General features: G+C 37.5%; 1 protein-coding gene across 7 annotated transcripts in view; it reads left to right on the top strand.

The window, feature by feature from the left end:
* Positions 1-13,653, top strand: part of LNX2 (ligand of numb-protein X 2) — a 69,779-nt gene extending 56,126 nt beyond the window's left edge. For all 7 annotated transcript variants that reach the window (XM_019666066.1, XM_019666067.1, XM_019666070.1 and 4 more), the window contains 4 exons: positions 2,289-2,466; positions 5,413-5,644; positions 8,893-9,051; positions 11,316-13,653. In XM_019666066.1, the coding sequence (XP_019521611.1) occupies positions 2,289-2,466; positions 5,413-5,644; positions 8,893-9,051; positions 11,316-11,451 (705 nt within the window). In that variant the 3' untranslated portion in view covers positions 11,452-13,653. The remainder of the gene's footprint in view (positions 1-2,288; positions 2,467-5,412; positions 5,645-8,892; positions 9,052-11,315) is intronic.
* Positions 13,654-13,921: the final 268 nt, after the last annotated feature.

The raw sequence follows: 13,921 nt of genomic DNA, 5'->3' as shown, positions 1-13,921 counted from the left end.
ATTATAGCTTATAGGAATACGACTCTAAATCATTTGAAATCCCCATGTGTTGAGCTTTTTTACAGTTTCTTCAATATTTCACTGGTTTTGTAAGATATTCCTTGGTCATTTATCTGTACTGAGAATGTTGATACAGTCTAACTTTAATTGCAGGAATTGAAAAAGGGTAGTATTTTACTGCTTTCCTTATTATTTACTTCATTTGATCCTTCACTTGAATTCAACCTCTGGTAGGCCAGGCATTTTTAAACAATGATGTTTATCCAGCTATATGAAAATAGAAGTTAAATAAATGTGAGCTTCCAAAGTCATTCTCCTTAAGTAAAATTAAATTGCTTTACCAAACAAAAACTTACATATTGGTCTCCTTAAAACCTATGTGCTAAAATGGCTTCTTAAAGTAAGTACAGGATTTGAGAAAGTAATTATCTTTGGAATGTCACAGGTACCCTAAGAAAGCATTGCTTAAAGACACAGCATTTTTGGCCCATCAGGTTTATCTAGTTTTCTGAGCTTTAAGTACAGACTTGTCACTGGTCTTTGGATTAGTTGATACTTATAAGAAATTATAACCACAGACTTTGTTCTCATTTCTGAACAAAACCCAAAATGTATGAAGGAAACCTATAATTTTGCCTTTATAATGATGACTATAAAAAAGAGTTAGTGTTTTGAATAGGAATTTTGAATAGGAGTTCTTTCATATAGCCCGTCCTTGCTTTACAAGATATATATAGATATATATTCCTAAAGAATTGTAGTATAAGGCAAAAGTTGATGTTGAATCTTTTTTGTAATTGAATTATACAATAATTTGAGATATTGTTGTCTATGGCAACATAATTTTAAGATAGTTTTTATAAACTGTACTTAATCATTTCAATATTCATATAGAGAACTCTGCGTATTTCATTTTTTGTTTTGGGCACATATATTTTTCTTTTAACTGCTAATTCTTATTGAATTATTAATATCCAATTATTAACCAATAATTAATATCAATAAGTATTGATTCAATTGTTATTGAATTATGATTATTAATGAATTAATGTAATTCATATATTTCTATTGCTATTGTTAATAATGTTAATATAATTATCTACACATTCTGTTATAGTTTATAAATGTGTGAAACTTTTTGAGACATTAGCTGCCACTGTTAAACTTAATGGGATAGTACCCGTGTGGTGTGGGTGCATATAAACAATAGATATACATAGTGCATCATACTATATGTACATATACAAAACACACGTGTGTGTGTGTGTGTGTGTGTGTGTGTGTATGGTTGTTGTTTTTTAACTCTCATGAGTTCAATTCTCACTTATAGTTGTATGATTTAGGGCAAGTTACATGACCTCTCTAAGATTGTTCCCTCATCCGTAAATGGGGCCAATAATAGTATTTACTTTCAGGAACATCATGAAGATGAAAAATAATACATGTAAAGCCATTAGCTTTGCACATAATAAGCCCTCAATAAATGTTAGTTACTGTTATTTTTCTAATATTATTGCATGTATCCATTGTTTTTTACTGAATTCTAATTCAGAAGAAACACGATGTTTTAAATTCTTCTTTTCTTACTTCCAGGCGTGTCTCAGTAATAAGTAGCAGTAATAAATATCAGTAAAAATTGCTTTGCCCTGAGAATATATGAATAGTTTGTTTTTTGGGAATTTATCTCCCTATTATTAACTTCTTCAAAAATTCAGTTACTTAATATCGTTCTAGTTTTTCATGAAGGTTTTGAAGGTAGATGTGCACCTGCTTCATAATTGAGTATTCTGATGATCCTTGTTTGTAAGAATCAGAAGATAGGTCTGTAGCTTTTTTCTAGTGGTTAGCACAATCTACATTTTACTTCTGTACTATTCTGTCACCTTTTCTTTCAAAGAATAGGCGAGAAAGATGGAAGAAAAATCAATTGGCCCATCTTCAGAATCTTAAAACTCAAATGCATTATTTACTTTTATAGAATCCATTACTCTTGGAGCTCAAGGTAATTAAACAACTGATGTGTTTATTTTACTTTGACCTCCACGTGTCAACAGTCCTGAGATGTTTCCCATAGTCATATGAGAATGCGGTAGTCCAGAGTTTGGCATTGTGACCCACAGTGTTCAGTGTTGTGTTTGGAACTTTGTGTTACTTTCAGTTCCATAGTAAGTGATTAAAAAAATGACTTATAATTGCCACATAAGCTTTTACTTTAATTTAAACTGTCTTCACCGTGTATTATTCATTCCAGTGAATACATCCAATAGATTTTTCCTCTCATGATTTAGGATCTTACCCAGTGTGTTACATGCCAAGAAAAACACATTATTGTAAAGAAGGAACCACACGAGTCCCTTGGAATGACAGTAGCCGGGGGCAGGGGAAGTAAGAGTGGTGAGCTGCCCATCTTTGTGACCAGTGTGCCACCCCATGGCTGCCTTGCACGCGATGGCAGAATCAAGAGAGGTAAGAAAGGCTCCTGAACTATTTCACCACATCTTCTCCCTGAATTCAACTCACATTTAAAAAAATAAAGAATATATACAACGTTTTCTGTGGAACCTGATTTTTTCTAATCCTTTAAAATGTTCCTTGCATATGTAAGCATAAAACCTCTTTATAAGGTTAGAAAAGTGTCTAATGTAAAGGAAAATTGCTGAAGCTTGGTATTTTCTGACAATTATTTAGACTTTTGGATTATTTTATGTTAGAAAAGACGCTAAGAAAATTATGCTTCCCAAATTATGACAGGCTAGATTCTCTGAATGAACATCTCTAAAGAACAGTTGTTGCTTATAATAAAGTGTTTGTGTGGGAGGAAGCTCACAGAGGAGGTGGAGTAGAAGACAAATGTAAAAAGGTAGTGGGTTTAGGAATTAACTCATTTATAATTTTACATTCCCCATCAGTACTATGTAATTTGTATGCATGGGAGTGGGAGTGGTAAAAACAGCATTCTCCTTACACTTGGTTTGTTCATATGGAAAAGCGAGTCTTAAAAGCTGTTTTTCCAAGAATAAAGTTGGATCCCTATCTCATACCACATACAAAAGTTAACTTAATATGGATCCAGGACCTAAATGTAAGATCTAAAACTTTCAGGAAAAACACAAGTGTAAATACTCGTGACCTTTAAGTATATAATGGTTTTCTTAGATCTGACATCAAAAATATAATCAACAACAATAACAAAATAAACTGGACTTCATCAAAATTACAAATTTAATGAAGGACACCACCAAGAAAGTAAAGAGATAACCCACAGAATGGGAGAAAATATCTGTGAGTCATATACCTGATGAAGAACTTGTTTCAAGAGTACATAAAGAATTCTTATAACTCAATAGTAAAAAAGGTGAATAACCCAATTTAAAAATAGGCAAAGGATCCAAATAGACTTTTCTCCAAAGAAAATATATAAATGACCAGTAACCACAGGAAAAGATGCTCAGTGTCATTAATTAGTAGGGGGATGTAAATCAAAACCACTTCACACCCACAGGATTAGTATAATAAAAAGACAAATAATAACAAACATAGCAATGATGTAAAGAAATTGAAACTCATACATTGCCAGTGGGAATGTAAAATGGTACAACCATTTTTGGAAAACAGTAGCAGTTCCTCAAAAGTTAAATGTTAGAGTTATCATATTCCTGGAGAAATGAAAAGATATGGCCACACAAAAATTTATACATGAAGAGCCATAGCAATATTTTTCATAATAGCCAGAAAGCAGAAACAACCCAAAAGTCTATCAGCTAATGAGTGAATCATGCTATGGGATATTATTTGTCCATAAAAAGGAATGAAGTACTGACACAAGCTACAATATAGCTGGACCTTGAAAACATTATGCCTGCGGAAAGAAACCAATCACAAAAAAACCACATATGATTCCATTTATATGGAATACCCAGAACAGGCCTACCTATAGAGTCAGAAAGTAGATCAGCGACTGGTTAGGAGGGGGAAAGGAAGTGACTGCTGATGGGTACAGAGTTTTTTTGGATGATCTAAAAATGAGGTGTAATGGTTGCACACCCTGTGACTATACTAAAAACCATAAAATTGTAACTTTAAATTAGTGAATTGAATGTTATATGAGTTATATCTTAAGAAGGCTGCTTGCTATGTTTTTGTTTTTTTTAAGTTATATGTCCAAGTGTAGAATTGGGGGTAATTTTATTTCCTTCTTATTTATTTTGTTTTCTAAATTTTCTGCAACGAGAATGCTTTAATAATCTGAAAAATAAATGCTAAATTGGGAGAGGAGGATTTTCTGTAGGCTTTCTTGGTACAGGTGTGTGTTTCCTATAAAAGTAATTCTTTCCTTCCTAACCTTTTATTTAATCCTCATTGCCCTTTTTTATTATATTACCTGACAGAGGAACAAACACTTTTTTTTCCTCAAGCAAGAGAAGATGTTGAAATCATAAGTTATATTTCTTTGTGTAGGCCCAAGGATATAGTCTCTTTACATATTCTGATATGGGCTGTCTTTATGTACAAAACCATGTAAATATGAAACAGTATATTAAAAATTCATTTCTGGGCCGGCCGAGTGGCGCGATGGTTAAGAACTGGCTTGGGACGCCAGAGGGCCCCGGTTCGGATCCCACATATGAGGGCCAGTGACACTGCCCTCCACAGCTAAGATGCTGAACAACAGCTCAACCTGGAGCTGGGCTGCGGTGAGTCGCTGGCGATGGCTTAGGCTGCAGCCCCTGTGGCAGTGGGTTGCCATGGGCTACCGTGTGTAGCCAGCAGCCAGCGTGAGCGGCCCTCAAGCCACAGTGAGCAGCCGTCCAGAAGCCGGCGACAGATCTGCCTCGCCTGGGAAGAGCGCAATGATGGTGCCAACTTGGGCAGTGAAGCAACGTCCTCCACAACTAGACTGAAGAACAAAAGGACAGCAACTTGTCTGCTCCCCTTCCCCCAATTCCCCAGCACTGTTCCCATCCCTCCAATTCCCCAATAAAAATCTTAAAAAATAATAATAAAATAAAAAAATAAAAAATTCATTTCCAGGAGCAAAGGATCAAATAATTTTTGAATTGGAAAGAACAGTAGAAATCATTGAAGCTCAAAGAAAGAGAAACGAACTTGCCAGGGCCTGACCCAGTTAAATGAGAGCTAATGAAATTCCAGTAGAATCCACGGGGCCTCAAGCCACACTGTTTCCTATATACTATGAAATTATTTTAAAGTTTTGAACTGGTTTGAAATGTTTTTCATGAATGGTATTTTTTTCTCAGTATTATAAACATTACAAAGAAGTAAAAAATGGCCTTTTACCTAGTCTGAGTCATTGGAACTAACTTTTGTTGATTAGTTTACAAATAGCCGAATTTATAGGGAAATAATCACTTGGCCGCTCAGCTCATGTTTCTTGTCTTGTCATTTGAACAGGTGATGTATTGTTGAATATCAATGGCATTGATTTGACCAATCTGAGCCACAGCGAGGCTGTGGCTATGCTGAAAGCCAGTGCTGCGTCCCCCACCGTCGACCTCAGGGCACTTGAGGTCCAGGTGGCTGAGGAGGCCACCCAGGCCACAGATGGGCTGCCAAGCACGTTCAGTGAGAATGAGTATGATGCCAGTTGGTCCCCATCGTGGGTCATGTGGCTGGGGCTTCCAAGGTACTGACAGTTTTTCCGTGGTCTTATGAAATAATCGTAATGTCATCTTTTTTTTAGTGCGTAACCCAGTAAATTCACTCACTGGGGAAAAAAAGGGCTTTTGTTCGATCAAAGTAGCAACATTAAATCAAGTAACCAAAAAAAAAAATGGTAATTTTTCTTAGGTTATTATATTTTAAAAGGTAAATTTACTAATAAGAACCAAACCAAAAAGGCACATCTGTTTATAAAAATGAATAAAGCCATCTGTGCATTTCTGGGAAGGCTTGTAAGTGGACGAGCCTGAGATTGCACGCTCAGCCTCTTCTCGGGAAGGCTGCCACTTACAGCGTCCATTCTGATACATGTGCGTGGGATCACAGCGTGGGACCTTGTCCTATCCCAGAAACCTTTCTAAAAGCCCTTTTTTCTTAATCCTTTTAACTCTCCTAAAAAGGCAGGGTGGACATACGCATCTTTAAGCCAAACCATTGGCATTCGGGAGTAGCTGCTCCTAACAGCCTTTCTGAAGGTTTCTGCTTCGTGACTGACCTATCAGCCAGGCATTCGGAGCTGGTTGCTGTCCCGTCAGGAGAGCATTGGACCTCCACATGGTTGTTGCATTATCCGATATTGTAGTAGGAAGAAGGTTTCCAGATCAGTTTGGGTTCCTAATATATAAAAGTATCCTAAAACTGAACTATGATGAACCATTCTGACTCTTAATTCTTTAAAATGAAAAGAGCATCTCGGTTTATTTGGACTAAATTTGTAATAATCACTAGAATTTGTATAGCACTGGATGGTTTATAAAGTACTTTCACAAAGAATAACAGAAGAAGCAAGGATATTATTGGATTATTGGATATTATTGGATTATCCAGTTGGATTGTTTGCTGATAATCTTAACTTGCTGACTTGTCTTCTTGGTTAAAAAAAAACCAGAAAGGCCTAAAGCTAATAGAATTCATGTCTCAAGGACCTGTAAGGACCTTGTACGTGTATGTGGACCTGATGGAGAAAGATTTTTTTTATGACAGCGATGATTTAACTCCCTCATATCTGTCTATTCCATGCACCAAAACTGATTGATTTTTTTTCTCACTGAAAAGTCAGCATAGACTTAAGTGGCTGCTATTACACGCCTACAGACATGCAATCTAAATTGTGAAGTTGAAGCCATTAGTGGGAACCTCGCTGATCTTGTTAAATATAAATATTCAGCCCGATGCTATGACCAGTCAGTTTAAACCTAGAATGTCCAAAAGGGCCCTTCATACACTAAGGGGTGAGACATCGTCTCCTCGTGCTGTGCTGAGCTAAGCAGGTCCCACCACTGCTGATGGACAGACAGCCCAGTGATGTCCTAGAGAGATGCTCTCACATTGGGGCTGCCATTAGTTTTCCTTATCTGTTATTCCAGTCTAGTTTGGGGGTTCGCATCCTTACCCCTAGTGTGTAGAGCATTTTCTGGTGTGCCAGGAAGAATGACAACAGTTTTAGATGAGAAATACACAGTTTAGTACAATCTATTTTTGATCCCCTGTAGGGAAAGAACACCTGTCAATAAAAGGTCACTATTCAGAGGTCTGTATTGTGTGCAAACCTGTGTTCAACAACCAGGTGTCAAAAGGGCAGCTGCTCTGTGGGTGCAGATGGCCCTTGAAGCCGGCTTCACACCACACAGGACACCAGCTCTGCTTTCCTGGAAAGGGAGGTTCTTCCTTTTTTTTTTTTTTTTTTTCTTTGCTGGGGATGTACCAGACAACCGTTTGTTTGGTTTGATTTGTTTTTCTTTTGCAGAAGATTTGAATACTGAAAATAATCTACACTTTCCCTAAAACACCAGGCCAATGCCTGACACCCTGCTCCCTACCAGAAGCCCCTTTGAAGGCTTTTCTCATCAGCAAGTCTAAGAAACCAGACCAGATTAGAAGTTCTAGCATACTGAGTATCACTTCATGGAACTGACTTTATTAAGAAATCTTTTTAATACATTAAAACAAGAAACCTTGCCTTGGGTGCCTCTTTAGCCAATTTCACCTAAAAATGAAAGCTATTCCTCAGAGATATATTTTTCTGTATCATTCGGGGTTCTTTGTTGTTCTTTCTATTTTTACTCATACTTTTAAGTTTTCTATGGATTTGTTCCCAAATCCATAGAGCTATGGATGTGTAAATAAAATTTTTTTTCTCCCTCCCTGAACAGCGTCCTCCAAACTGGCAGTAGCATTTTAACTGTAGCATCTCAGTGTCCCTTATATTAAAAGTGGGGGGATAGATTTTTTTGTTAGTGTTTTCCAGATTGAGTTCCCTATTTTGTCAGTTGGAGTCTCCTTTTAAATGAAAGCATTTTAATTGAAAGAGGAAAGAAGAAATTTTAATCCCCTGTGTAGAGATGGTGATCTTACTTGCTTTGGAAGCTGCCATACTGCTCATTTTCTTCTTTCATCTGAGTGCTGAGATCCGCAGGACTAGACCCCTTTGTACCACTTTTTTGTAGATGTAGATTTTTTTTTCACTAGTGTCAGGTGTACAAAAGAACATAGTGATTAGACATTTACACACCTTACAAAGTGATCACCCCAATAAATCTATTACCCATCTGACACTGTACACAGTTATTACAACATTATTGACTATATTCCCTATGCTGTACTTTATATCCCTGTGACTATTTTTAAAATTATAGTTGACATTCAGTATTTTATATTAGTTTCAGGTATACAGAATAGTGGTTAGACATTTATATAATTTATGAAGTGATCCCCGTTAAGTTTGGTACCCACATGGCACTATTGGGTTGTCGGAAAAGTCATGATGTATTTTTTCTGTTTTTCGTTGCAAAAATGTGCCATGACTTTTCTGACAACCCAATAGTTTTGTAGGTACAAATTTTAAAGTTACAAAGTTTGAAGATACAAGTACATATCAGAATGGAGGACCTTGTTGACAGTGCAGTGAACAAATGTAGACCCAGACCATTTTATACAAATTTCTGAGGTATGACTTATCACCAAGTTTATTTAAGCTCTGTGTGCACACGTGCATGTGCACTTGGAAAGACAAGACTGAAAAACATTAAAGAACTTGGAGTCTCCCCAGGACTGCATCTGTGCTAGTAAATGGGTCATCAAAACAATATATTCAGAAGGCAATAAAGTTTTCCCAACGGTGGTGAGTATAACATGGGATGAAGTTATAACAAAGATGAACAGACTATAAAAGCCTCCACATTAATTGTTTCTGATTTTTGTGTTTGTTTATAGTTCCCTTCATAGCTGCCATGATATAGTTTTACGAAGAAGCCACTTGGGAAGTTGGGGCTTTAGTATTGTTGGTGGATATGAAGAGAACCACACCAATCAGCCTTTCTTCATTAAAACCATTGTCCTGGGAACTCCTGCTTATTATGATGGAAGACTAAAGTGAGTCTTGTTACATTTACTGCTATGATTCATGCTTGTTGTGAGGGACACGCCCTAGACCCGGAGTCAGCTCCAAATTCAGCCTGTTGTCTGCTCCTGTTAATAAAGTTTTATTGGAACATGGCCACACTCCCTCATTTCCATGTTGTCCGAGGCTACTTCTGAGCTCTAGTGGCAGAGTTTTGTGACTGAAACCAGATGATCTACTAAGACTAAAATATTTATTTACCATCTGGCCCTTTACAGAAAAAAATTTGCCAACCCTGATCTAGACGGAAGCATCACCTTTCCCACCATGCCATTCATAGTTGTAGTTTGCTAATCTAATGACAGGACTGAACCTGAGTCATCTGATTGAATACACACATTGTGATGTGACAAGTTTGGAGCAGTGTTCCACACTGCCCACTCAGGTCCAGTCCTGTCATTAGATGACCCTGCTTTATTTTTCCCCATAGCACTTATGTCTACCTAACATTGTATTTATGCCAGTTCCATGTGGAAGGACTTTCGTTGCATTTATTGTTATGCCCCTGGCAGCTAGAACACGGCCTTGCATATATAGTAAGGTCTCAATAAATGTTTGACATTGAGCGTGTGATAGTTTACAGTGTGCCAGGCACAGCATGGCGTGCTTGTGATTGTATTATTGAATCTCCTCAACAACCCTATGAGGTGCTTTTGGTGGTGTTATTCCTGGCTTATAAATGAGATAACTAAGGCTTAGAAAGGTTAAGAAACTTGTCCACGATCAGATAGCTGTGAGTGGTTGACCGCCATTCACACCCAGAGCTGCCTGGTTCCATAGCCTTCCCCATTACTCCTCTGCCAGGTATCACCCCTGGGCAGAAAGTACTCGCTCAGCCTACGTGCAGTCTCTCTCCTTTTTCAAAGCTCAGGCATGGGGAGAAGGAAAGGGTGTTTATATCAAGAGTTTCTACAGAAAGGAGACGGGTGATTCTAAGTTCTTAGTGCCTAGTTTTTGATGAAAGAACCAGCTCTTTTGTCATGTTGACATCCTAGACAGATGGCTGCACAAATGCAGAGTTTACACAGAGTTTGCAAACAGGAAATGACATCGAAATCATATTGTGAAAAGCTGATCAGGGTTAGTATGCTCCAGATCGGTCTTTTATTAGATTATTTAATAAGATGGAAAGATTTGTTTTACAAAGAAAGAGTAGGGGGAAATGAATTAACTGTTCTCTTAGCTAAATTACTCGGTCAGTTTAGGTCTCGGTTAATTAGTTTATAATTTGCGTTCCACCTATTTCCAAAAAGAAATTGAGGTAGCTAGCAATAAAATAGTATATTCATATATTTTTTAAAGATTTTATTGATGAGTTGGGGAGTTGGGGAAGGGGAACAGTATTGAGGAATTTGGGGAGGGGAACAGCCAAGTTGTTGTTCTTCAGTCTTAGTTGTGAAGGGCACAGCTAGCTCAGCTCCAAGACCAGTCGCCATCTGGCCACCCATCGGCAGCTCGCTGCCTCTCAGCTCAAGGTGCCATGTTCAGTCTTAGTTGCAGGTGGGCACAGCCACCATCCCATGTGGGAGTCGAACTGGCAACCTTGTTGTTAGGAGCACATGCTCTCACCAGCTGAGCGTGTTGCCACCCGTTGGCAGCTCTGCGGCAGCTCAGTTCGGGTACAGCTCACTGGCCCATGTGGGAATTGAACCAGCGACCCTGTTGCTCAGAGCTCATGCTCTTAACCAACTGAGCCACTTGGCCAGCCCCACGCATATTCATATTACAAACTAAAAACCAAAAATCATAAAAGATAGACAGATCTTCAGGTTCATTTTCCATTTGTGATAATCTTGCTCGGAGGACAGTGAGCATCAACCGCTGACTGAAGAGGAGGTATGGGTCTTGTTCCCAATTTCACTGAGTCCTCAACTGAGTGAGCTCTAAAAGTGAAAAGAGAACTAACAGTCAAAATAGTAAGCAACCCCCCTCCTAATGCATTATCTGGTGTTTATAAAAGAGGCAACAGATTTCTTCACCCAATCCTATTTTGCTTAAGCTTTTATGACAATTATTCTGTTGACCCTTGAAATCATCACCAGCTACAGGAGACGTTGGCACAGGGGTATACTTGATTGGCCGATAAGGCTTAAAAAATCGCCCCAGATGTTCCCCATAGTCATTGACAGTTGGTGGTGAAGTGACACTGTGATTTCATGCTGAACACATCTCAGAATACTGTTTTTGATACTGTGAAAATAGTACAGCCTGTGTGTTTCTGTCTGTCTTTGTCCAGATGTGGAGACATGATCGTGGCCGTGAACGGCCTGTCGACTGTGGGCATGAGCCATTCCGCTTTGGTCCCCATGCTGAAGGAGCAGAGGAACAAGGTCACCCTGACGGTCATTTGCTGGCCTGGCAGCCTGGTGTAGATTTTGAAACTGGTTATGAGTCCACCATCTTCCCTTTTCAGGTTCTACAAAGAAAGCCCTTTAGTTGTATAGTGTTTCTGGTTGTTAGGAGCTGGTCTGTGCAGGGCCCAAAACCACTAAGATTGTCCTTCTGTTATTATTTCAGTGGTTTTCCACAAGCGAGCCACATTTCTTTCAGCTGGGAACCAGTCTTCTGCTAATCCTGTGAGTTCATATTTTCAAAATGTGACCTATAATCATGAATGAAGTCTGCCCAAACTGTGACCCAACCAGCTGGGCTCGAGGGTTTCTGGTGGCTGTTTGTTTTCACGGACTGAGTCATAAAATGAGCTACACATGCCCCAGGACCAGTACCAGTGACAACAGTTGCTGTAGCGTTTACTGTCTCTGTTGCCACCAGTGCCATGAGTGGATACATTTTAAATTTGGATGGTAACCCTTTCCCGTTTTTTCATCGGTGCCAACATTTCAACACATCGTGCTGTTTATAAGGTGATTTTTCTGGCTATTTTATTTCTAGTTTAATCTCTCAGTACCTATAAATGATGAAAGCATGAGTTTGACACTACTAAAAAATAATGTACTGTTATTAGAATAGCAGAGAATAAATGCTAATGTTATCCAGTGACGCAGGAATTTGGGAGATAATTATAGTTTAGTGCTGGAGATGGTAAAAGCTGCGTTTACTTGAACACGTCCAAAAGCATTAAAGATTCTTTTCCAAAGGAATGTTTTGTTATGTAGGAAAATTTTGAAGCAGTTTTTGCTGAAAATCATTTTCTAGAGTTTATAATGTCCTATCAGCAAACTCAGCTGGTAACGTTTTTGTGATTTATGTAGTTAAACTAGATGGTAAAGACAAAACCATATTGCAATTAAATACACACTCATATTACAGCTAAGTAGGAGAAGGTAGGCCTTTTTATTTTATTCTTATAAGACTCTTGAGTGTTTTAGAAACCCTTATTTTTCCCATTATTTCTTTAATTATGAACTTAATTATCTCAAGAAAAAGTCTGAAAAGTTCTGTGTGTGTGTGTGTGTGTGTGTGTGTGTGTGTGTGTGGTCTTGTTTCTTTTTTTGTTTTTCTGTTTGTTTTTTGTTTTCTTTTTGTCTGAAACAGCAGGTTTTAGATGTTAATATCTATCAATTAGTTTTTGGTCAGTAGACAATTTCATATTTTTTGAAATGTTTTGAAAACTATGACCAGCCCATTTTGTTTGTCCCTTCTTCAACATGGTTGTCCTTTGGAAGAACATATAAAGAAGTGAATAAGATAAAAAATATCTTTACCTTATTAATGTTGTGCATACTTGAAAAAAGTTTCATTAGAAACCTAGTTCAGAATCTGAGCTAATTTACATATGACCTCTGTAATAAATGGTATTGATGATCAGAGAATGTATTTCAGAATACTACAGTATATTATGAAGCATGACCACTTTATTTTCAAACTTAGCAATTGCATTGCTGGGGTGTATTGTATCTGCAGCATGTCACTGATTATTCCAGTTAGTTTTATAATGATTTTTTAAAAACATATCTCTTTTGAATAAATAAGAAATGGCAACAATAATTGTTGCTAACTTGTTCAACCCCTTAGCCACACTGTATGGTCAACAGATAACCAAGATACAGTGGAATGCCCCATACAGTATATTACTGTTATGTAATGATTGGTATTGGAAGCAATTTGATACTGAAATGCTTTGATATGCTAATTGACATGGAACAAGTTTTTTTCCTGCTCCCCAAATAGAATTTTGTAACCTACTTTGCTGTTTTTAAAAACATTTTGTAAGAATGCGTCATTTTGGGGGGAATGGCCATCCATCAACAAATATCCTAACTGCTACTTTGTTATATGAGTATATAAAATACTTTCATTGAATTCAGTTGTATAATGAGTATTTTGAAAGAAATTTTTTTCAATATTATTTTTATCATGGAAATATTGAAATCAACTTAAGCTAATTCAGTTTTATTACAAAGGACTATAGCTTTTGGTCAGAATGCTATTTGGTGATGGAAACTTGTTCATAATTTATTGTTACTGTTGAAATATTTTAATTTTGTCATTTGAAGCTCAAATAGTGAAATCTTTCCATTTGTTCTGTGCCTTCAGTTTAAATTATTTCAGGATTTTTCAGATATGTTTAAACAATCATTCTGGATGGAAATAAATGTCATCCTTTCCATACAGCGACGTTGTGTCTTTTCTGGAGTGTGTGATCCTTTTGTCTGTGGCACCACTGTCATTGTTACAGTGTCCCAAGCGTGACCCCTCAGGTCACAAGTCCACCTTTTAGTTCTCATTCCTGTAGGCAGAGCACATGTGATCCCTGGTGACTCTCAGGGTTTTGCTGACACAGGACCTCTAGACGTGTGGCTAGTACCTGAAATGTGACCAGTGCTACGTGTTGAAATGAGAATTCCTAGGATATATTGGATTATATAAAATAGATTATTA

Source organism: Hipposideros armiger, unplaced genomic scaffold (assembly GCF_001890085.2).
Source record: "Hipposideros armiger isolate ML-2016 unplaced genomic scaffold, ASM189008v1 scaffold_459, whole genome shotgun sequence".
Taxonomy (NCBI): Eukaryota; Metazoa; Chordata; class Mammalia; order Chiroptera; family Hipposideridae; genus Hipposideros; species Hipposideros armiger.
This window is presented reverse-complemented; position numbering and strand designations above follow the sequence as displayed.